This window comes from Scardinius erythrophthalmus, assembly GCF_964197995.2.
Source record: "Scardinius erythrophthalmus genome assembly, chromosome: 13".
In the NCBI taxonomy this organism is placed as follows: Eukaryota; Metazoa; Chordata; class Actinopteri; order Cypriniformes; family Leuciscidae; genus Scardinius; species Scardinius erythrophthalmus.
Window position 1 is genome coordinate 5,170,812 of NC_138233.1, and position 26,511 is coordinate 5,197,322.

General features: G+C 39.0%; 1 protein-coding gene across 4 annotated transcripts in view; it reads left to right on the forward strand.

Annotated features, from left to right (window-relative positions):
• diaph1 (diaphanous related formin 1) overlaps nucleotides 1–26,511 on the forward strand; it is a 171,424-nt gene that overhangs the window by 108,888 nt on the left and 36,025 nt on the right. For all 4 annotated transcript variants that reach the window (XM_081382422.1, XM_081382421.1, XM_081382423.1 and 1 more), the window contains 2 exons: nucleotides 317–850; nucleotides 6,573–6,687. In XM_081382422.1, coding sequence (XP_081238548.1) covers nucleotides 317–850; nucleotides 6,573–6,687 — 649 coding nt within the window. The remainder of the gene's footprint in view (nucleotides 1–316; nucleotides 851–6,572; nucleotides 6,688–26,511) is intronic.

Below are 26,511 nucleotides of genomic sequence, written 5' to 3' on the forward strand. Positions count from 1 at the left end.
ATATATATATATATATATATATATATATCATTGTTGTATTATATTATAACGATTATTTTATGACAATTTTATATATACATACGTGTGTGTGTGTGTGTGTGTGTGTATATGTATATATATGTCTGTGTGTATAAATAAATATATATAATCCATCTATTAAATTATTTTTTAAATTGATATTAAATTGTTAGATTTTTTTAGATTCCATCTCCTTACAATATTTCCTCTACATTATAATGTAAGAATAGTTATAGAAATGATTGACTTAAACTGGATGCTAATATATGACCGCCTCTGTGTTTCTTTTGTTTCTCAGATTGACAAGCTTTCAAAAGATCTGAAAGAAGCCAAAGCGAAGGTCATCACCGTGCATGTGCCTGTGGCTCCGCCCCCTCCTCGTCCAGGTGAAGCCTGCCTCCCCTCTCCAGGTCCTCCTCCTCCTCCTCCACCTCCTCCTCCTCCTCTTCCCGGACAGACATCCATGCCTTTACCTCCACCACCTCCTCCTCTTCCTGGGGCAGCTGGCATGCCTCCGCCCCCTCCACCTCCTCCTCTCCCGGGAGCACATGGCATGCCGCCTCCTCCTCCTCCATTGCCGGGCGCTGCTGGTATGCCGCCTCCTCCTCCTCCTTTACCTGGAGCACCTGGCATGCCCCCTCCTCCCCCTCCTCCACCCGGGATGGCCGGGATGCCTCCTCCACCTCCTCCAATGGGCGGTCCTGGAATGCCTCCGCCCCCTCCAGGCGGGTTTGGTGGATGGGCACCTCCTGTTCCTCAGCTACCCTTCGGTCTACAGCCCAAGAAAGACTACACACCTGAGGTTCAACTGAAGAGAGCCAACTGGAGCAAGGTGTGTATGCTCTCACAGGTCTCCACCTGCTATTTTGGCTCTAAAAGATGTTGCATTTGCCTTGTCAGAGTGACCATTAATCCAGTGACTATTAGAGTACTAGTGGCAGCTGTTTACTACTCAACCTGGGTAATGTATCTAGAGAGGGGTACAGAAATGAAAAGCTTTTTTCATGTTTTTGGCCTTTTGGATTTATTAACAAAAATGTATTGCATTAGGGTTGTCACAAATCCTTGATTAAATTCGAGTTCTTTTTTTTTACAAATCCTCGATTGCACTTTACCTGTGTTGAGTAACCGGCAAAATACCATAAGTGGCGCATCCACAGACGAGAATCCATGAGCCGCATTATTAGACCGTTTTATAATGCTGCACTATCTATTTAATCCATTTAAAAACCATACTATAGTATAGTGCGATTGTGAATTCACAAAGGCTGTGATCCAATTAAATAAATACATGCCCTGCGGGTTTAATATATGCGCTTTAATTATTTATATGCGTGTAGGTTACATGCGTCTCAGAGCTGCTTCTTTCACACATCAACTGTTATCATTAACATGGGTGGAGCGTCTCAAACTCCATCTCTGCATAAGCTGTGAGTTTGGATTGCTTATAAAGTTCATCTGGAAACACAATGTGCGCTGTTTCATTAGATTTGTAAGGTGAATCATTTATAAGCCTACGCCAACACAGGAGAAAACATCAATATCTCTCTAAATATGCAAACTGTTCATCACAAGTTCAAAATAAAAGTTTCAACTTTCACTCTGAGTTTGCTTGTTTTGATGTCCACAGTTCTTGTTCAAGAAATTACAGTGGCTAAAGCATTTCTATCATAAAGAAGTGGACAAATATGAAAGATTGTTAACATTTGAATTAAGTGTTGTTTGGCCAATTAAAAAAGGATTTGATCATGCTGTAAAGCAGGGATGTCTAATCCTGCTCCTGGAGGGCCACTGTCCTGCAGAGTTTAGCTCCAACCCCAATTAAACACACCTGAACCAGATAATCAAGGTCTTACTAGGCATTCAAGAAACTTCAGGTACATGTGTTGAGGCAGGCTAGAGCTAAACTCTGCAGGACAGTGGCTCTGCAGGACTGAGTTTGGACACCCCTGCTGTAAAGTGTAACAACACCAGGCCACTGGCGCCCTCTACAGTCATTCGTTATAATACGTAACGCACATAGGTTGATTGTTTGTATTATGTATATTATATGATGTATTATGTGTATTTTCATTTCTTGAACTAAGATAAACATGAACTAAAATAAAATATAATAAAATTATAATATATAACATTTTATTCAGCTAGTTGCCAAGGCAACATTTCTCATTTTTGTTTAAGTTAAATACAAAAATAAGAAAAAAATAAGTTATATATATATATATATATAAAGAAATAAAAACAATTCTAAAACTTTAACTAAAATCAAAATGAAAAATCTAAATTGTTTTTATTAACCAAAATTATAAGAGTTTATAAATGATATTAAAATAACACTGATTAAAGATTCTTTATTGATTTTTTTTTTTTTTTTTTTGGGAAATAAGCAGTAATATGAATGCATTAAAGGCAAATCATAAATAATAGTGATTCATTTCTGGAATATTATATTGTATTATATTATATCATATTATATTGACAAATATTTTTTAAAACATAATTAACCCAACTAGATAAATAGTAAATCTACCCATTTAATATTTTATTAATGTATTTTAATTAAAATATAATTGTTTGATTTATACTTAAAATGAGAAAAAAATCTTTGCCAGTTTAAGACACATTCTGTAAAAACAAGACTAATGCAGTTTTGCTTCTCAAGTAAGTTGACCATAGTTTAGATATGGGAAACAAGACAAAAGTACTGATAAATAAGTTTTTTTTTTGTACTGTAGCCGTATGTCGCCCACTTGCATTGTAAGTGACGCGCGTCCCGTGTGCAGCAGTGAATCATGGGTGACTATGAGCTGTTGATCATGAACACGCTCCTCTCCTCTCTGATCTCTCTCTTTCCCTCTCTCTCTTTCCCTCGCCCTCCACAAGAGTAAAAACATCAAAACGGTCCTGTCTCCTTTTTGCCTAAAGCTACTCTTTAATGGCTTCAGTGGAATTCATGAGTGTTTAGAGTCTCAGTGGTTAGGGCTCTTTGAGGATGTCAGTGAAATAGCTTTTTAATAAGCCTGTGTCTTTTGACTGCGTCTCTGAAAGATAATTAAATTGCTGGTAAAAAGGACAGCATTATTTTGTAATTTAAATTAACGTTTTTTGGCTTGCCTCTCATGCTCTCAGACTAGTCTTGTTATCTCTCTCTCTCTCTCTCTCTCTCTGGGTAATTAGATGCTGCTGTATCATTAGAGGTTGTACCTTGTCTCCGTGTCCTAACCTTTCTTTGCCTCCTCCGCTTTCCCCTTATATATCTCTTTTTCTCTTCCTCTCCTCTCCGATTTTTGTTTCTTTTCACATTCCAGTGGAAATGAAGGTTAGAGTCATCAACATGCTCTCTGACTGACTGTGAATGCCACACATTCACACATTCTTTACGCAAATTCAGACACAATTTGCAAGCGTACATTCTTGCAAGGTCTGGCCGATTAGTTTCAATATACCAATGTATTTATGATGATTTTTCTAGCGTTATTAGGTTAAGTAGCATTGTGAAAATTGCAATAATACTAATGCAATTTTTAAAAGAATAGTTCACGCCAAAATGAACATTATCCCATGATTTACTCGCCCTTAAGCCATCCTAGGTGTATATGACTTTCTTCTTTCAGCCGAACGCAATCAGAGTTATATTAAATAATATCCTGGCTCTTCCCAGCTTTGTAATGGCATTAAATAGAGCCAGAGTTTTTGAAGCTCCAAAAAACGCAACAATCCATCCATCCATCATAAAAGACTCCAGTGGGTTAATAAAGGCCTTCTGATACGAAAGCAATGGGTTTTTGTAAGAAAATATCCATATTTAAAACTTTATAAACTCTAATCACTGGCTTTGGACAAAAACCCATCGCTTCGTATCAGAAGGCCTTTATTAACCCACTGGAGTCTTTTATGATGGATGGATGGATTGTTGCGTTTTTTGGAGCTTCAAAAACTCTGGCACTATTAATGCCATTACAAAGCTGGGAAGAGCCAGGATATTATTTAATATAACTCTGATTGTGTTCGGCTGAAAGAAGAAAGTCATATACACCTAGGATGGCTTGAGGGCGAGTAAATCATGGGATAATTTAACTATCCCTTCAGGTTTCCTAAAGATTACCTTTTATACAGAACCTTGTCCTGCTTCTGTACGAGTGTGAGAGAGACACATGTTTTAATGGCGGTTATGATTTCATCTTCAGATGCAAAGAGTCCGTTCCTTTCTGTGATTGATTCCCATCATTGATTCATTCAAAACTCTCATTCGTGGTTAATAATATTTCTGTTACAGCGGTGCATATAAATGAAAAGGATGAAATGGTGTATTCTTTCTTGAGTGCATTAAGTGAGAAACAGTGTGGAAAACAGGCCTTGATAATTTGAAATACGTTTTTACTGCATTTTCATTCATGCACTGATTATTTTGAACCTAATTGGCTGCAGTGGCTGTTGGTTGAAATAATTGTTCCTCTGACTGGAGAAAAACATGTTTTAATATATTTCAGAGCAAATACACTACCGTTCAAAGTTTGGGAAGCAAGTCTCTTCTGCTCACCAAGGCTGCCTTTATTTGATCAAAAATACAGTAAAATCAATAATATTGAGAAGAAATATTACAATCTAAAATAGCTGTCATTATTACTCCAGTCTTCAGTGTCACATGATCCTTCAGAAATCATTCTGAAATGTGACCCTGGATCACGTCACCAGTCTCGAGTCGCATGGGTATATTTGTGGCAATAGCCGACAATACATTGTATGGGTCAAAATGATCGATTTTTATTTTATGCCAAAAATCATTAGGATATTAAGAAAAGATCATGTTCCATGAAGATATTTTGTAAATTTCCTACCGTAAATATATAAAACATTTATTTGTGTGAGTGGATGCTGCACAATCGCCAACATAAATGAACAACTTTAAAGGAGATTTTCTCAATGTTTTGATTTTTTTGCACCCTCAGATTCCAGATCTTCAATAGTCGTATCTCGGCCAAATATTGTCCTATCATAACAGACCATACATCAATGGAAAGATTATTTATTCAGATTTCAGATTATATATAAACCTCAATTTCGAAAAATGTATCCATGTGACTGGTTTTGTGGTCCAGGTTCACATATGATGATTTGATGCTCAAGAAACATTTCTTTATTATTATTATCATCATCAATTCTGAACATTGATTTGAATTGATTCTTTGATTAACAAAGTTTAAAAGAACAGTAATGTATATAAATCTATAAAACTATGTATTAAATATTTCCAGAGGTCTGAAATAAATCCTCGCTCAGCCATATTAGATAACTGAGTCGCAGGGCCGTAGAAGACAGAATGATGGACGTTAAAAAGCTTTGTGCGATGTGCATTAACAGTGAGAGATTGAGAGGAGGAGAGAATTACAAAAGGATGGAGCGGTTTTTTTTTGTCTGGCCGTCCCAGTGTGCATTGGGGGCGCGTCGCCTTTCTCTCTTTTGTGCGTAAAATCGGGATCCGTTTTAATGAGTTTCACCCTCTTTTATTCTCTGTCTATTATCATATTCTGTCTTCCTCTAATCCTTGTTCTACATTTCTCATTCTGTCTTTGCTTGCTGTCTGAAGGCGGTTAGCACTGATATCCTGACAGCCTGTTCACTGCTGTTAAACTCATTTTACTCCCAAGACTTGCAGCGCTTTTCTTCTGTGTAAATGAGGTTATGCGTTGAGACTGTGAGAAAGCGCTCAGTGGCGTTTCATCTTCTCGAATGGGGGTAAAATAAAGCCCCGGACTCCAGAATCACAATCTACGGTCCATTAAATCAGTGCAGCGTCCATAAAGGATGGAGAAACACATTTGAGCCGAGCGATCATATCAGCGGTGTCTACGTAATGATATTGTCCAGAGACCAGGACCGTGTTAAAGCAATAAGCCTCGTGAGCCCGAACGCTACCATTATTATTTTTTCACCTTGGTTGATGGATGTTGTTAAGCGTAATATCACTACATAAAAGCATTAACAATGATAAAAATCACACAAAGCAGTTCATCCATTAAGTGTCATTAGCTCAGCTGTAATGTGTTTGTTGTTGTTAAAAAACATGCTACATTAAGACAGAATTCAACTGGTGTGTGTGTGTGTGCGCGCGCCAGCCAATTACAACAGCAACACATTTGGCTCATCCAATCAGATTTTTGGGGTTTGATCTCATGATACATTGTGTCTCTTGTAGTGTTTATTTATATTATATTTATAATATTAATTATATTTCTATATTTTTATAATAGTATATATATAATACTTACATAACATTGGTCTCTTGCTCTCCTTTTTTCAGCATTTTGAAAAATTATTTGGAGAAAAGATTCATATATTTTATGATTAATGGATGGATTGAAAGATGGAAGTGTAATTGAATGTATTATTGTTGATGTATGAATTGGATGGATGAATAGACAAATGTATGGACTGCATGTGTTGGTTGGATGATGGATGAATGAAAAGAAAAGCTGAAAGCACATGAAGTGGGTGAATGGGTAAAGTAGAATGAAAGGGATGAATGCGCTGACGAGTGTTTTATGTCGTGCTAGATCGCAGCGGAGGATCTTTCTGAGAGCAGTTTCTGGGTGAAGGCGAAGGAGGAGCGCTATGAGAACAAGGAGCTGTTTGCCAAACTCACTCTGACCTTCTCCACACAGACCAAGAGTGAGTTGATCCATCCTCCAGTCACATCACACACACACATCTAGCACACATCACACATTAAACCTCTCTCTCTCTCTCTCTCCTTCTCTGAACACAGCCTCTAAAGGTAAGAGATGCCCCTTGCTCTGTGCTTGCGCATCTGTGTGTGTGTGTGTGTGTGTGTGTGTGTGTCTGCTGAGACTCTCCCCGGGGTACTGGGTCAAACAGGGATGTGGAAGAGATTACTGTCCTCTAAGTGTAGAGAACAACATCAGGACCGGCGCTGAGTCTAATGATGTCCGAGACGGAGTTTAGCGAAAGAGAGCGTGCATTTCATGAAAACATTTCTTTTTTTTATAAAGGGACACAATGTACATTAATCAACATTCATGAATATAATTACCCAAATTAGCCCAAAGGCTGGTTTTCATTGGCAGTCCCTTTGCCAGATGTTATTAAGCTTAAAAACTAGAGAAAAGAAAAACAATAATCAACTCCGTAAAATACAATTAAACAACACATTATACAAAAAGACAATTGAATAAAAATATGAAATTGAATAAAATTAAATGTCTACATTTCACCACAAAAACCAAAAGAAAAACTATGATGAAGCATAAAGAAAATGAAGCCTTTATATTGATTAAATACAATAAAAAACTGAAAAAGAAAACATAAATCACAACAAAATTACTAAAACTTAAAGTAAATTAAAATATAAATATTATAAAAATATATCAAAATAAAAGCTAATTTAAAATAAAATAAAAATAAAATGTTATATTATTTATTATTTATGTTATGTATTTATATATTATTATAAAATAATGATATAGTATATAAAAATACGTAAATAACACTGGTATCTTGTCCTCCATTTCTTGATATTTGACGACAAAAATTATTTTATATTAATTTCATTTTCTTGAAATTATTATATTGATTATTTCTTGGTTTTATTATTTATTTGTAATAATTGTTTTTATTTAATAATTGTATTTGTTTATTATAAATACAGTGTTTCCTTTTAAAATGAGCAATAATTACTACCATGATGTACAAATACATTGAATTATGATACAGGTTATCATTTTGCTGTAGTATTAATTGATGTTTGTGGTAAATGTCTTACAATTTCATAACAAAAAAACAAACTAAGCAAAAACAAAATAAGTTCTTGAAGGGTTTCCTGAGGTTCGCCTGGATGTCATATTTTCGGTGACTGTATGCAAAAGCCCCTCATGAATTAGAAATGAGCAAGAAGCAAGTGTCAGATGTGTGTGTGTGTGTGTGTGTGTGTGTGTGTGTGTGTGTGTGTGTGTGTGTTTCCTGCCACCTGCTCTTTGTCCTCTAAGAGTGGCCTTTACAGTTTTATTGCATATTTATATCTGATACGATATACAGCACTGTCAACTTTAACAAGGTGTGTGTGAGTTTTTTAGGCCTGTGTATGTGGTTGCGCCCTTCAGCAAATGACCTTCAAAGAGTGTGATGTTGTCATGCATCCGCCGCAGTCTCTCTCTCTATCACACACACACACACACACACACACACACACACACACACACACACACACACAGAGAGACAGTGTTTTCTGTTTTGAATATGGAAAACGAAACCTTGAAATGTCATCTTTGGCAGCTGTTTTCCTCAGGACCACCTGAGCTTGCTGTGTGTGTGTGTGTGCGCGCATGTGCGTGCGCGTCCAGCTGTCTCAGTTGATGTAGGATAACCTTTTCTGATATCTGACTGTAAATGAATGCTGCCCTTTTCAGATCTTCCATCTGTCCGATCCTGTCCGTAAAACACGAGCTTGTGTGTGTGTGTGTGTGTGTGTCCTTGAGCAGTTCTTTTCCATCAGACGGCCGCAGCCATATCTCTCTCTCTCTCCTCCAGTCACATCACTCTCTCCAGCCGAGCGAAAGGACGCCACCGACAGCCAGAGCTGACCTCTGACCTCTGCTGACGGTGGGGTCGCAGGTCGATGACCTCTTCAGTGAGGTCACGCCACTGATTGTTGATTTAATTTGACAGGACCTCAAGCACATTATCTTCCTCTTCCATTCCGAGGGTGTTACTGTTGCTCATTCTCAGCGTTAGTGATTTGAACGCATCCTGATTGCAAATAGGGATATGACAACACACAGATAATGTGTTGAAATCCATCTCTGCATGTGCTGTGATGTGTCGTTCACGCTCGCAATGCAACACATACCTTGTGTTTTCATGGCCTTTGTGATGGTCTTTTTCATAAAACTTAAAGGATTTGTTAATATCCAGTGTTTGTCAGTCCATAAAGTCCATTTTGATGATTCATTTATAGCATATTCAAGTATAGATTTGGGGCTGATTAACATGGAAGAAATAGCTTATATTGCTAGTGACATCACTTCACATCCGGTTAGTTCAGCATTGAACTTGTCATGAATGATTATTCCCTTCATGTGTGCTGTTACTTTACCAAGTCATCAGACGCACCATTTTCACCCGCTGGACCAAAAAACAAGGGAAAAAAATCCCATGAATGTACATTCAAAGTAGGGCTGTCACTTTTGTGAAAAAATCCTGTTCGATTTTTGAGACGCAAGTGTTCATTGAATCGGTTGTAAAATCGATTTTCCATGTCTAAAGACGTTTCCATTTTAAACGCCAAATATGGTCAAATCCACAGACAACTAACAGGCATTAGGACGAATGTTAAAAGGGCGCTTGAGACGCACACAAGTCAGCAATATTCCTGATGATTTATTGGCGTGAAGTTTCGTGCACAATGACAAACAGGTGTGCAACATTCTTGAAAAACAATAAGCAGAGTGGACTGCCATAACATCAGTGAAAAACATTACCTCAGTCTTCAACATGGCTGTGTTTACGATTAGAAATGTCAAACAAATTTCGCCTACGTAGGCGATTGTAGACCGTAGCCCGAATCTGTATCTGTATGCATGAGACTGAATACCGGCAAAATTCACATTTTTGTAGTAAAAAGAGAAACATTATGCAGAAGTATCATTTGCTGTTATGTGTGTTTGTCAGATACTGCAGTTGCTGTGCGACACGTTCGCTGCGGGCGTATCGTGATGAGCTGGACGCGGTCCGAGAAAAGACCGTTAAAATCTATTTTCGTTTTCGAAACTTGTGTTGGTTGGTACGATCAATTGTGCAATCGATTTTCGAGTGAAAAGTGACAGCCCTAATTCAAAGGGCCCTATCTTGCACCCAGCGCAATTGACTTTGTACACCGACGCATGTATCATTCCTATTTTGCACCCGACACACAGCGGACTTTTCCCTCCACAGACGCACGTCGGTAAATTAGGGAATGAACTTGCGCTCCCGGGGGAGGTTCAGCGAAAAGAGGAGGTGTGTTCCGGCGCAACTGTTCCCTGGTGCTATTTTGCAGTTTCAGAAAACAATTCCGCCACAGACCAGGAAAAGCCTAGTCTAAAGTCAGTGGCGGGTTCAGATGCTATTTTAAGGGCGCATGTTTGGCCATAATGTAGCGTGTGCACAACACACACACACTTTGCTTCTCTTATCTACACAGACGCAGCAGTTCACATTTTTGCAAACCATACATTATTACAAGGAAAAATATTCCACACGAGGGAAATCATTGTTGTGTCCATGAAGATGAGAAAAAATAGGCATAAATCTAGCTTACACATTTACCCAAATTATTTGTTTAACCAAAGCTTATTTGTGTGTGTTTCTCCATCCCCAATGTCACTTCTCTGTGTTTTACGGCCCTGACGAGAACGTCGGTCTCCTCGGCTGTGAACCGCTCCTGGCGTGCGTCTGGCAAATCCGCCGTAATAATAGCAATCCGCTATAGAACAAGCGCGCCTGCTCTTAAAGGGAATGTGAGATGACGCTCTGATTGGTTTATTTCACGTTACGCCCAAACCACACCTATGAATAACGAAGCTACTTCAGACCAACCCATTTTAGACTTGCGTCGGGCGCAAGAGTCATTTATCCCGCCGGTATAATAGCAACAGCGCCTGAGATCCGCCAACAAAGTTACTTGCGTTTCGTTAAAGTAGGGCCCAAAGACTCAAACCATATCTACAGACTTCAGACCACCTAGCAACCACCCAGAACAGTGTAACAACGGCCTGGCAGTGCGTTTTCCACAGGCTATCACCGCTCTACTTCATTGAAAGATATAAAAATGTAGATTGCTTTCTCTGATCACGTTTATATCGGTGCATGTGCAGGCCAGAGACTCATTTCTGCATTTTCTAAGCCAAATGCTGAGGCATTTTTATAGAGGCTATTTGAGTTTTGATGACTGAACCTGTAGAGAGAGAGCGAGAGAGAGAGAGAAAGAGAGAGAGATTTCTCGATGGAGGGCGGTTTTATTTTCCTGCAATTTTCCTTCCACTTCTGCGTTTAAAAGCGAGTCAGGTTTGTTGTGTGTGTTATTGATTGGCTTCTCTCTGTGAGTGTTTTAATGTTTCTCTCCGTCTCGCTGGTGTCCTGCTTTTCCCGTATCCACGGAGACCAGCTGAGTCTCTCAGGATCTCGTTCAGCCGCTCACCTCTGCTCTCACACACACAAACACGAGCACGCGTACATCTCCTCCTCTGATGTATACTCCGACCTACTTTATTATCTCACACACACGCACACACACACACACACACACACACACACACACACACACACACACACACACACTTGCGGCTGGTCTCGTCTCATATCAGTCCCTGCTGTCCAGACTCACTTAGTTATAGACCCAGAGCCACAAGTGTGACAGCAGAGGACACAAATCTCAACCAAAAGAGTGGGATGCAAATGTACGACTTGTACATGTACGTTTTCTGTGCTTCCTTCTGATCTCACTGTATTAGTCATGAACTTGAATTATAGCCAGACTAATGTGACTATAGATCTTCTGTAGCCCCGCCCCATTTCAACGCTGCGCTTGTTGTGTTCTGGTTTGTGTTTCCACCACATTAAGGTTACGAATTTATGAATAAACCGCTCGTTTTAAAATCTACCCGGTCTACTTACATTTGTTATGACATCCGCATCAATCATTACAATGCTCATGATAACTTTCATTAACTCTACAATAAGTAAACCCACTTCACAAGCTAATTAAAACGCAAGTTCAAACACAATATTTTAAAGATGGCTGCGCACTTGTTTCTCTAGTGCATAAGGTCTATAAGGCATGTAGATATCAAGTTATTATAAACTTGGGCTGTGAAAAGATTAATCGCGATTAATCGCATCCAAAATAAATGTCTGTGTTTACATAATATATGTGTGCGTACTGTGTATTATTATTTTGTATATATAAATACACACACATGCATATACATAATTAAGAAATATTTGCATGTATATACTATATGTATATATATATTTGTGTATATGTATATATAACATTTTTCTTAAATATATACATGCATGTGTGTATATTTATATTACAAAATAATTATACACAGTATGCAAACATATATTATGTAAACACAGACTTTTATTTTGGATGCGATTAATCTTTCACAGACCTATTATAAATATTAAATTAACATCATGATATTCTGTAAAGATGTTTTGAAACAATGTGTGTTGTAAAAACCGCTATACTTTTATTTTAAAAGTATTTACATATCAGCCAGACAATAAATCTACAATATTTGCTATTTTGAGATGATTGAAAGCTGTTTTGACTCGTCTCTCAGTTAGTGTTTCACTGACGATGGGGGAAGACTTAAGACATTAGCCAAAAGTGTTAAACATTATGGCCTGGTTTTACAGACACATCTTAGTTGCATAAACTGCTAATATAACTTTAAGTCAGTTGCATAAAAAACATAGATTAGTCTAATTTGATACCGAAAAGAAAGATTACCCTTAACTAACTGCTAGTTGGACATAATGGTTCATAAGATACAGTCTTAACATGATGGCTGTTTATGCAACTGGCAGCAGGATTAGCCAAATCAGGACATTTAAGTAGCTTTTATAAACATGCCTTAGAAAAACACATTACTGGTGTGCATCTTGAGACAAAACAATGACACTGATATATTTTAAGATTTGTCAGTGCAATTTGCTCTCAGTTAAAACAGCTCAAACAGTCTGGGACCAGACCTAAACCTTGTCTGTGAAGCCGGGGGTAAATATGTTAACATGAGACTAGTGTGTGAAATTATTGCCTTTGATAATCTCTAAATTACAAATTAGTGTTTCAAAAAGTTAGTAACTCAACAGATCCATAATTTGTATTGGTACTTTCACGCCGTTTAGATCGATATCTTCCTGCTTGACCCTCATTTGCTCACTCATTTGTAGTGAAGGCGTTCGACTTCTAAAGGTCGACAGGGTGTTCTGCTGTCATCTACCTCGTGTCTCAGTAGAATGTTAATTGAGCCCCACTTACATAAAACAAAATGTCTTAAACGCTTCTTCCTGAATCTATGCGGAGGTTTGGCAGTTATAGAGGGAATTTACAGTTTTAAAGAGACAGTAGCAGAAAGTTCTTGGTTCTCAAGAATCTTATGGCTCATATTTACCCCAAAATCTAAAGGGGAAAAATGATGTGTGTATTTATTTATTCATTTATTTATTTATTTAATTAATTTTATCATTACTAAGTATTTAATAATATTACAATATGTTAATGTTGTTTTTATTATTATTTATAATAATAATAATAATAATTATTATTATTATTATTATTAATTTATTTTAAAGAGACTGGATCCAATATTCCTGGCACTGAGCTTTGATTTAGAATTAAAAATAAATAAATAATAATAATAATCTGTTTTACAGTAATGAGAATCTAATTAGAATCAATAAATTACAAAAAGATTCCAAATGTCCATATAACGATTACGGTAATATTGGGTGAAATGTACTAAATTGTCATAACAAATATTGTACTGGTCCTGCGGATAGTCCACATTCTCTTTTAAGCCAAATATTGCTATTATTTTTTTTAGTTTGGGATGAAATATGATTATTCTTTTCAGTTGATTCTGGTACATTCTGTCCTCATATCTCGCTGTTCTCATATTTTGTGTCCCCAGAAGACCGTCATGTCTAAATCCTTCATAAAATTCTCTTAATACCTTCTTGTTTTGGTCCTCACAGGCGGTTGGAACACATTGCTCATCTGCTGTGTTTGTCTATAAGGGTCTCAATCTTAATGTGTCCTTCATAAAACAGTCTTCAGAATGGACCACCTGCTTCAACGATTCCCAAAAGCCCAGATATAAAGTCAGGTCTTAATGTCCTCATAAACCCAGAGGTTCCCTGAAGTGCGCTGATATGAGCGTGTCTGTTTATACGGGCTGTTCTTATCTCAGTGGTGTGGTTTTGTGCCATTAACTGCTGCTTTACGGTCCCTCAGAGTCTGTCGTTCTCTTATATTGGAAGCAGTTTTGTGCGGCTCAGCTGGTGGGATGTAGGAAATTGCTCTTGACCGGCCTATCGGAAGTAAAAGGACTTCCGTAATATCTTCGGAATGTTCTTCCTACCGTTTTATTCTCCTGCATCAATCTCTCTCTCTCTCCATCTGGTTATCTGCGCGTTCATACGTTTCGCTTTTCCTATTATAACTGATAATGAAAAGGAGTCATATAAATGAAAACAGGATTTTTCTTGACACTTTTTAAAATAAGACTTTAAGGACTTAAAGTTTTCCCTCCGCTCCACACAAACTGAAAAAATTTAGTTAATTTAACATTTTTCGGTGGAAAATGGTCAAATAAAACTCCCTGGGAAGTCTCGTCACATTTGTTTATAACACTTTATACATTACAGATTGTTCCAAAGCAGCTTTACATTAATAAACGGCTAAATAACTGTTAAGCCCCGTTTACATCAAGAATGATGACTATATTAGTGTCCACACAAACGCACAATATTGTTCTGTTTATTCTAAGTTCACACCAAGTAACAAACTCAATTTCACATTTTTTTTAGAATATCACAATTTTAAGACAAGCATTTGTTTAGTAATGGATGGAGAAACAAAGGGAATCATTCGTTATTATTGTTGCACTTTGAGGCCACGTTGGTTGTACCCAAGTTTGAGTTTTGTTGAACTTTCCCATGAGGCAAATGGAAAATCTCTTGTGAAAACAATAATAATGACCATAAATCACATCCAGAGTCTCGGGGAGAGTAAATTGCTGAAACTGTCGTGGGAGAATAAGATGAATTTTCTCCCTGCGTGAAATTAATGCTGTTAATGCTGAAGAAGTGTGTTTGTTTACAACTAATATTAGTCGGATTTCACGTTGGTAATTTGATTTCTATTCAAATAATTAGATTTGCACTTTTTTAGAAGAAATCTGAACACTGCTGTGATAAGAGTGTTGTGGTTTGGTTTGTCTAAAGGCCCTGGTATACTTCATTTTCCACATTCTCCACGTTCCGCATTACCTGCATTTTTTTGTATCTCTTTACGCTCTCTTCTTCGATTTCTGCACTGTTCATCATTGTCACCTAGTGGACTCATCGGTCTCAACATTCACATTGCGCATGTGCTGTTGTACGCGCACCATCCACAAAAATTGTCACGCTGAACATGGACGGCCAACATATAGACCTTATTCACAGCAGCGCCATCTCTGAAAGAAAGTGAGGCTGTGAGGAACAGACACACATCTCTTCAGTGGGTTGAACTGTTATTAAGTGTGCTTTTGGATTGTTCTGTTGACGAAACGCTGCAAAAATATATTTCCTAGAAATTACAGTAGACCGTTAAACTCCAGACAACATGAGCTGTGGAAAATGATGTGATCTAGGAGCTTTATACAGTCTATCCCTCAAAGCCTCACTTTCATACCTGTTATGACTCATGTCACTGCTCTGAATAAGGTCTGTACTAAAAATATGGATGTAACTTTGCTTTTCATTTATTGCTTAAAGCTCACTTGAAAAAGTTTTTGTTAAAAGTTCAAACACTATGAAAGGCAAGTGAACAGTCAGTAATAAAATAAGAACAAATACACAAATTACAAGCATAGATTAATAGTAAATACCAAAATTGCAAACTCTTTAGCATTCAGGTACAGAAATGTAATAATGTAAAATAACACTATTGTGTTCACTGTAGAAATTAAATATGGATAAATCTTTGTTAAAGCTGTATTTTGTTGTTTTATTAACATGACACAAACCGCATCAGGATTATTAGGCTGCTGTCACTTTAAGACTGAATGCACGGGCCGAATATACTGGTACACATCTGGTTTCTTTCTCAACTGTTTACGTTCACTTAAGACATAACTGAAGGTATATTTGCTGAGACGGGTATTTTGACATTTTGTAACGCGAAAGAGGAATCCATTCGGAAACGTGCCTCTCTTCTCTCTCTCTAACAGCGCGTGAGTCCTGATTTTCGCCTCTTCTTCTGCGTTTGAAATCGCTTGAATGTTTAAACTGGCAAGGCAAAACACGTTCACATAACAAACCTTCACTCTATGATGGTTAAACTTAGCAATTAATCCACGCATGTGCCGAACCGCGGGGCCTGCATCCGTACGGATCACTGATCAACTGCGATCCGTTGCAACCCTAATGTAATTGGTTTCCAGGAAGTTGCTTTGTGGTTGTTAAAATGTTCCGAGTTGTGTTTAGTGTTGTTTCATCTAATATTTATGTTTTATTTTATTTCAGCTTTATTTCACTTAACAAAAAACGATTTTTAAAATCGTTAAAGACGCCACAAGCCACGTAGTTCGAGGTGGCGTTCGTGTCGATGAGTTATGCACCAAAGTTGAATATTAGGCTCAATCCCAATTCACCCCTTGCCCCTACCCCTCCTGTTTTGCACGTTCCCGTGAAGGGGTAGGGTTGTCTCGATTCTCTTTTGGTTGGAGGGGTAGGGGGAAAGGCCAGATAGCCCTTGAAACGAAGATTTTTCGGGACCACACTTCAAACAAAGGGGTATGAGAAATGTACCTGCATACACCGGCTACAGAGGCAACATGACTGCCAATAATCATTTTCTTTGTCACATTCAATCTTGTGTTCATATTTGCAGTCATGTTCTTCAAAGAAACGTTTGCAAAAAAATCGCTGAAGTTCATTAACGATAGTCACGCAACATACTTTCATGTCTGATAACTGGTGAATGTAATTGCGGCAGGGAATTGGCTTATCTTTTTCCGTACGTCTGCTATGAACGCATTGTTTTCTTGTGGTTATATGTGAACACGATATAAACGAACAGTGCTTACACAGTTTCGTGCTTTTTGCAACATGATCAACCAGTCTTGTGTGTTCTTTATCAAACAGGGACACCTGAGGAAACCCGGAGGCTCGTTCGTTTTCGCGCTGACAACGAGCAACGTTTTCTGAAGTCCAAAAATACTTAGGCGTCGAAGATATCGTCATCTCCATTGTTTTCTGCAAACTTCAGAAGAAAAACGCAAAAAAATAGCTGTAACTCACGCAATTGAGATGACTACAGCTGACGACGGCATCTTGGAAGTTTGTGATAAACATTGGCGCATCTCCTGTGGCGCTAGCAACGACGTGTAATGATGTAGTAGTGGTGTCCCATTTCTTAGGGGAATATTTTCACCCCTACGCCTTGCCACTCTGTTTCAAGGGGTAAGGGGTAGGCGAAGGGGTATAAAATAGAATTGGGATTGGGCCTTAGTGTGAGGAGTTTGTTCAAATAGCTCATCAAATGAGCAAACAGCACTAATGAAATGCTTCTGTGATCGTGCTCAGTAATGCATTCAGCTCGGGTCTGAGGTTCTAATGGATGAATATCTGCGGACGAATGAGATTTCTTTGTGTTTTTGCTGTGTGAAGAGAGTTCGAGTGAATGCGTAATCTCACATCTGGCTCTTTCATTCACGTTGAGGTTAATGCACGGCACAGATGCTGTACGGTCCACTTCTGTTGTGCTTTGTACTTTAGTATTCTGTGCGCGTTGTAGATCTCGTCTTGTTTTTGAAGCTGTTTGCTGTTTTTCCGAAGATGAGCCCCATAATGTGTTTATGTGATAGTCGCATTATCTTTAATGCTTTCTAGAAACAGCGTTTAATGCGTTAAGGTGCCCGTCTTTTTCTTGAAGGTGAAGTTTGGTCTGTCAGTCCTTCTAAGCTCGTTTCTGACCCTCTTCTCGCATTCGGGTTGCATAACGTGTTGTTTTGCGCATTCATACCTTCTTTATCACCCTCAAACACATCTGTTCATTGGCCTCACCGGCTCTGCCAAACGCAACAGATTATCGAGCAAGCCGTCTGTGCCTTTGTGCGGCCGCCGGTTCTCCGTTCCAGCATTCGTTTGCATTCAAATGTTTGCTGGAGCCGCAGATACGTTTCTGCGCTCGCTCCGTTTAATCTGCGCTTTATCTTTGTGAGATTAGCCACTTTTTAAACGAGCTCCAGAGAGAGAGAGAGAGAGGAAAGTGTGTTCTTTTGTGAATTTTAATTCTTATCCCCGTTTAGGAGGATGCAAAAGAGAGAAGGAGATTTCTAATGGGGATTTGGAGAAACGCTGGTAAATAGGCAAAGAACTGTGAAAAGCGATAAATCACACGCTCCACATGCGACCTACCCACAGAAGAAGCAGCGAGCGACGGGGTGCGTATTTGTGTCTCTTACCATATGCACTCGAGCATATGGCGTTATTTGAATATGACCCAGTGTGCCGCACAAAGGAGAGAAATGTTCATGTCTTGGCGTTTATTTGACATCTCAAATATTAAAGCGTCACATGGTCGCGTTTTCCTCCTCCAGCGGGCGAGGGAGATGTGGAGAAATGCACACAAACATGCAGCGCTGATTGAAGATGGAGATTGTTTTTAATTCCCTTTTTTTTTTTTTTTTTTTTAACCACACACCCTGCAGGCGTTAAGCTCACAGTGGCGCATTTTATGTCGCGAGCGTTTGATGCTTCTAATAACTGGGAAGAAACCACAGAGAGATGTGTCTTCAAAGATACAGATGACAAGATATCAGAAGTCACACGCGTGCTCTTATCGCGGCGGAAAAGCGGGATCTGGGGCCGCAGTCGGGCGTTTACGCGCGTGCAATTAAATTAAGCTGAGGGAGATGTCACGGCTGTGAGATTATCAGAGATCTTGCTTCGTGTTATCAAATATCATCAAAGTTGGAGAGTTATACTGTACTTTATACACGCGCGCACACACGGGCACACAGGCTTGCACACACGCAGTGAAACTAATTTGCATTTTCAAAGAAATTAAAGCCCCGTGCCTAAAGCTGATAGCAGCATGCTGATTTTCTCTCTCTCTCTCTCTCTCTCTCTCTCTCTCTCTCTCTCTCTCTCTCTCTCTCTCTCTCTCTCTCTCTCTCTCTCTCTCTCTCTCTCTCTCTCTCTCAGAATTTTCATATTATTTTTCCGTTTTAATCGCTGATTATGGTGTCTGACTCTTGCTTCAGGCCCAAACAGACAAAAAATAATTACGCACTCTGAACCTCGGAACAAAACTCTCGCCGAATTGAAGATGTCAGAGCCTTGGAAAGTAGGTTTCTGCGGTCGACTTTAATTCAAACAGCGTTTCGGAGGAACTTGCGTTCGGCTGTTTCACCTAAAGAAACTTTTCCAATTTATTCTGATTAAATTTTACATCAGCACTCTGACTCTGAGTTTGTTTTCTGAAGTTTTATGAAACGTTCAGTGTTCAGTTGAGCATAGTTTGGTCTGATTCGTGAAATCTTTCTTTTTTCCCCCTCAAGTGAACAACTCGTGCATGAAGAAGCATTCTTTGTTAGCGAGTCTTGATGAAGTGACATTTTAACAATCGTGGTATTTAAAGCGTCTTACATTTCAAACTGACCTTAATTTACAACCTTTAAAGCACAAGGGTGTGTGTTAATTTCTGGAGTCCTACTTTGTGTGTGTGTGTGTGTGTGTGTCTTTGAGTCCTGTTTTTTCCTGCAGGCACATTTAATTTTTCACCATGCTTCTGTTGTAGCATGGAAATGCATGTTGTTGTTCCCCCTCGTCTCATTTTCATGACCTCTTTCTCATTTTCCTTTCCCAATTTCATTCGTGCGTTTCCACTAGTAACATTCATCATTTCTCCTTCACCCTGTAGCTTGTTCTCCTTTCATTTCTGCTGTTTAATATGTCACCTTTCCTCTCTCTCTCTCTCTCTCTCTCTCTCTCTCTCTCTCTCTCTCTCTCTCTCTAAATTATTCTTGCTGGATATTCCGACTCCTCCATTTGTCTGGGTTCTAATCAGCAGCTTCGGCTCTTAATGCAGTCCTTGAGAGATTCCCTGCAGACATTCATTCATTTTGTCCATTTTCATCTGCTTTAACCTGCTCCTCTCCCTCCACCCTCCGCATCTCTGAATATTTAAAGAGCACCTATTAAAAATACAGGGAGAGTGAGACGGGTTTCTGCTAACACCACTTTTACATTTATATCTAAAAACCCAACCTCTGTTTCTGCTCAATTATTCATGACGCACTTCTCGGTTTCATCTATCCATCTGTTTCTCATTCGGCCACATCTATCTGTTTGTCTTTCTGTCTCTCTATCACAACTGCTTTTGTTTTACTTCATCCACTTCTCTGAGTGCTTTATCTGTCTGTCCGTCCATCCATCCATCATCTATCTGTCTGTCGTTCTATCCATCTATCTGTCTAACGTTTTATCTATCCATCTATCCGTATGTCTGTCATTCTATCTATTCATCAGTCGGTCTGTCTGTAGTTCTGTCTATCCGTCTGTCTGTCGTTCTGTCTATCCATCGATCCATCTGTCGTTCTATCTATCCATCTATCCGTCTGTCTGTAATTCTATCTATCCATCCATCCATCCATCCATCCATCGTTCTATCTATCCGTCTGTCTGTCGTTCTATCTATCCATCCATCCATCCGTCTGTCTGTTGTTCCATCCATCCATCCATCCATCCATCCATCCATCCATCCATCCATCCATCCATCCATCCATCCATCCATCCATCGTTCTATCCATCCATCTATCCGTTTGTCTGTCGTTCTATCCATCTATTTTTCTGTCTGTCGTTCTATCTCTCCATCTATCTATCATCCATCTGTTGTTCTATCAATCCTTCTATCTATCATCCATCTGTTGTTCTATCAATCCTTCTATCTATTGTTCTATCTATCGTTCTATCCATCTGTCTGTCTGTCATTCTATTGGTCATTCTATTTATCTGTCCATCCATCCAGTTTATCCGTCTATGTATCGTTCTATCTTTGTCTGTCTGTCTTCTATTGGTCACTTGGTGTTTTATACAATGTTCGGTGCATATTGCTCTATCCATCATTCTGTCTTCCTGCCTCTCTCTCTCTCTCTCTCTCTCTCTCTCTCTCTCTCTCTCTCTCTCTCTCTCTCTCTCTCTCTCTCTCTCTCTCTCTCTCTGTCTCTCTCTCTCTCTCTCTCTCTCTCTCTCTCTCTCTCTCTCTCTCTCTCTCTGTAAACTTTTGTCCTGCTTGTTTTGTCACTTCTGTAGATGTTGTGTTCTGTGTTTTGTACGTCACAGTGTTCTGCTTTCTTATCTTCCGTGGGTCATCGCGGCTGACACGTTTTCCGCTCTCAGCCTTCAGACGCCTTTACTTGCTTAATTAACAGCGATCTTTGAATTTTAATTAACTCATGCGTTCACAAAGTGCCATTTTCCCCCTCTTTAATGCTGCTGTTGTGTTTGATCGGTGAGCAGACGCAGAGAGAGCGCCCGCAATCAAAGCGACAGACACTCTGATTGAAAGTGACGGAAAAGAGAAAAAGAATCTCAGGCTGCAGAGATGAAAGTGTGTAGAAGTGACAGATAAGAAAAGAGAAAGACGAGAGGGGGGAGGGAGTCGTGTTGAAGGGAAGATGACTGTCCGTGTGTGTTAACGTTGAACACGATGCTCGTTGTCGCGAGGAACATCCGTCCCACGTGCGATTGCTCGTCCTGATCTGGAGCTCGACTTCCTGCGACACGCAAACACGGAGCGATGGAGCGAAAAACTGGAACGAGAGATCAGGGGCCATTTTTATGCCTTTATCACCCTCGCGGAGAGAGAGATCGAGAGAGCGTTTTAGCACCAAACTACCACAATAACACACAGGCCCGTGGAGGATCAGGAGAGAAATGCGCAGGCTTTCTGAATACTTCATGCCACTTAGAGCTGAACGTGTAGAGTCGTTGAGATCCTGAGAGACCCTGAGATCTAGTTAGAAGATAAAGCCTGTTAATGCATCCTCTCCTGACAGCCCTCCATCTCTGTCTCCCGTCTCCCTGCGGGATGGACAGACGGAGGAGAGTTCATGCATTCATTCAGCGAGCGCCAGAGAACGCCGTCTGAATGCAGAACGCCCTGAATGAGTCAGAGAAAGTTTGTGGGTTTATCATGGTTTGTTTTTTGCTGGGGTGGAACATCACTCAATTAAAATTACAATTCACACGAAAATGATTTAAACATATATGCCTGTAAACTTTGTTCTAAATATACTATATATGCGTGTGTGTGTGTGTGTGTGTGTGTATCATGAAACATTTTTTGTATTCTTTGAAGAATATAAAGTTCAAAACAGTAGCGTTTGTTTGAAATATAAATATTTTGTAACATACATTTTTCCTGTCACTTTAATGCATCCTTGCACAATAAACATGAATTACTTACTTAATTAAAACTTACTGGCCCCAAACTTTTGAACCACATTATGTTTTCTATGTATCCTCCTATATAGTATACCATATACTTGTTTTGTCATGAGATGCACAAGAACTACTGACATTTGATGTTATTGACAGCCATATTACATCAGATTTGCTATTATTTATTTTGCTAGTGCCATTGTTTGAGGCAGAAGTTGACATATCACTCAGTAACCAAGTGAATGTTTTGCATCCCAGTGTAACACTACTCTGAAAGTTAACCAACTGATTACTTACAGTGACTCTGAACACTGAAGTATTTAAATTATGAGTTGCTTTCAGCAATACTGCAGTTTCAAAGTGATTTTCCTAACACTTAAATGTCAAAGCTGCTCTCGAACTCTGGAGACCAATAATAATTCATAACCAGAGATTACGGTCCACCCATAAGACGCGTGAGTGTGAAGACAGTCGTTTCATCTCGTGTGTGTGTGTGTGTGCGTGTGATGTTAAGTCTCTTTGAGGCGTGTTCTGGAGTGTCACGCTGCCTCTGGATCTCATGTTGGTCTCTGGTCTACAGTTATCTCATAAGGCTCATGGATTGTGGGATCCGGGTTTCAGAAGTCAGAGCTGATAATCCCTGTCATCTGGATTAATTAGGACTTTCTTCTGTCATCTGATCGCCTTCATACATGTCTCTCTCTCTAAAACTCTTTTAATAGCTGGATTACATTACAGGCTGGATTTGCTTTAGCCTTTACTTTCCCTCTCTTACAGTATTTCCGCCCACTTTCTTTCTACCTAGAAGTGATGATTGGCAAGTCAAGCATTAGTGATTTCAATGAAGCCCTACTATTCATCATGATAGTGAGATTTACACTGGGAAAATAATCACTTGTACTTCAGTTTCTTCTCCAGAATCATGTTCTGATGTTCTTGTTTTTTGTAATTCCTGGTCTGGTCATGTGTGATTGTGTTTGTAGTTTATATCAAAATATATGACAATATGAAGAAGAAAAAAAACATGTTGTAAATGGCTTCCCAAATCCCATGAGCTCTGATTCGATTCTGTGTGTGCTGCTACTGTTTCTTTCATTAGCTGTGTGTGTGTTAATATTTTAGGCAGGTGTGTGGGTTGTACGGTGGGAACACGGTGTGTGTTAGAGTGAATATTTCAGGTGTCTCTGTGTGTGCGCCGCGTATCAGAGTCTCATTATATCAAACCCTCAGGCCTCAAACCTCCAACAAACTCACTGTAGAACACACACACACACACACACACTGTCTGTCTCTCCTGTCCCTTTCAGAGTGTCTGTCTCTCTCTCCGCTTCATTATCAGTTTTTTCCTGAATTCTGAGACCATAACTCGCTCCAATCTAACACACCCTGAGAGAGAGAGAGAGAGAGAGAGAGAGGGACGTGTGTGTGTGTGTGTGTGTGTGTGTGTGTGTGTGTGTCTGTCTCTGTGTCTGTATGTCTCTGTGTCTGTCTGAGACAGGTGCAGATTGACGTGATTGTTTTGACAGGCTGTTATGATGATGTCTTTAGTAATGTGAAATCTCTTGAGTCTGTCACTTAAGTCTCTCTCTCGATCTCTCTGTTTCTCTCACACTATCATATTTGTTTTATTTGTCGTTTCTTGTGTTAATTCATGGTATTCTACAGTGGTCTGTAATACTTCATTGTGACTGGTCAATGGCAGCATTCTGCAGTCAACTATTTCTGTACATTAGATGTTTCACAGTGATGCAATCAGTTGACCACATCATTGCCCTGATAACTACACACACAACACCCTTCAACTACCCAGAACACCCTAGCAATGCCTTGGTAACCACACACAACACAGGTGAACTCTCTAGCATCCACCAGAACACCTTATCAGTGCCTTGGTAACCTCACACTATGCCCTAGCAACCACCCAGAGCACCTTAGCACCCTCATAGCAACCCTCATAGCAACACCTTATTAACCACCAAGTAAGGTTGAGGTTTAGTGAGGTTTTCACAGGTGAGGTTTTCTAGTGAGGTTTTCACAGGTGAGTTACATGGCAACCACCCAAAATACCATAGCAATTACATGGCAACCACACACAACATCCTAGAATGGTGCATGTGAGTATTACACTGGTGAATTCCCCAACGCTTTGGGTGTACAGTAGTGCATATGAAAGCACTATGTAAATGACTTATCCATTCAGCAATCACCCTGAACTCCTTAGCAAAAGGCTGTGTTGCTGTGTTGATAAAAAGCTTTAAAGTGTGCTCTCTGCTGACTTCAGTGCACTAAATGTGAAGAAAAATAAGTGTGTAAATTTTCTGCTCTTGGTTTTTGTGTGTGTGTGTACGGGCTTGACTGGCATTATGGAGCCGAAATTGGCTTCACAGTGTTGCAAAACCTTTTCTTTCTTCTGTATTATAAGGACATGCAAACTGTCCCCCCCAAAAAAAAAAACTGTCCCCAGGTTAAAAATAAACTAAACAATGTTAACTGAAATGTAAAAATATAGGTTTAGTTGTTTAAGTAAGGTGATCTCAGTATAAAAACCAATGTTTGTGTTGTGTTTGTGTGTGTGTGTATGTATGTGTAATGTTTCTGTTTGTGTTTTGAGGGCATGTTTGGCCTGAAGTTATTTTGCTTCTGAATCAGCCTGCTGGTGCATGCACACACACACACACACACACACTTTGTAACTCATCAGTTTCCCTTTTTTTGGTCGTCTTATCAGCATGGTCTTTATGAACATCATAGTGATTCTTGTTATCGCTGTATTGTATTAATACTGTGGATCAGTATTTTTGATCCATTTATTTGTGCATATATATCATCTAAGGAAGAAGCACGTTGTCTTGCTTTTGGTTGGTACGCCGCCTTAAAAGCAAATCAAGAATGTGTGAGAATTTGAAGTACTGGTCACACTGATCCTCTTGCTGCTATTTCAATCACAATCCAGGATTTTCCCATAAGTTTATCATCTAAACTGAGACTTTCACTAGCTTGTCCTTTAGTGGATCTGGACACATTTTCCAGTCTGGGTCGGAGTGACTGATGACTGTCGTTAGTGATGGATGATATTAATGAGCTCCTAATGGATCAGATTCACTCGTCTTTCTGACTACCCCCCCATCCCTCTGTAAACGTCTGTAAATGCACAAGCTCCATTAAAGCCATCACCATACAAGACTCAGACCAGAGAGAGAGAGAGAGAGAGAGAGAGAGAGAGAGAGAGTCCATGAATAATACAGGCCGGTTTGAGGAACACATGTTCTCTGGCCGTGCGCTAATGTAGAAGCACTTTAGAGCCGACAGCTGAATGTCACCAAACATCTGAATCTCTCTGTTCAGACTAGCGTACTGCAAACTATTCTTGAAAGAAAGTAGTATTCGGGCTGCACGATTTGGGGAAAAACACTAATTGTGATTGTTCTGATAAAATCAGTGTCTTTTTGCTGTGAATTTGAATGATTCCTCTAAAGTAAACGTAAGAATAAATTTTATGTTGTTAGTTATATTTCAAGATGAACACTAAAGCAACTTAGATTTAGCCTACATGAATATCCGTTAAAATGTGTCTCAAATATAATCAGGCTTTTAAGGAAGGTTTATTTGTTCAACTCTCAATCATCATTGCATTGCATTATATATTTTTTAAACTACAGAGCTTTGATCATAAAACTAAGCCTTTATATATCATCTTAAGACATTATTGGCAGATAAAGAGCGAAGACATATATATATATATATATAATGTATAATCTATACTGTTATAAAGATCAGAATTTCATCTTACTTTTTGTCCATATAAATATCAGCATCTGCACTAAATTTAATATTTTTGCTCAGTTTGGGCCTCTGAATAAAATTGAAATGTTTTTATCATATCACACTATATCATACTAAATGAGCCATAAAAGCCTGATGTATCCTACGTGCATTTGTTTTCAAAACGGTTTCAGTAAACGATTCCATTTTAAGAAGAAAAAAAATCCTGACTATTATTCCATATGTCAGGGGTTAACGAACGTCTTCTTTATCACTTCATCTTAGGTTTTGTCATGTTTGTCAGTAGAGGATGATCTTAAAACATTGATGCTGTTACCGTGATTTTTTTTATTTTTTTTATGCCACTGATAATTGAGGAGTGAAATTGAAAAGACATTTTAGAAATATCAGAACAAATATTTAATTAATTTCCAGACGTTAAAGCGTCAAGCTTTTATTTCGTCGAAAAATTGCAGGAAGGCCATTATTTTGATTTTGTATAGTGAAGGA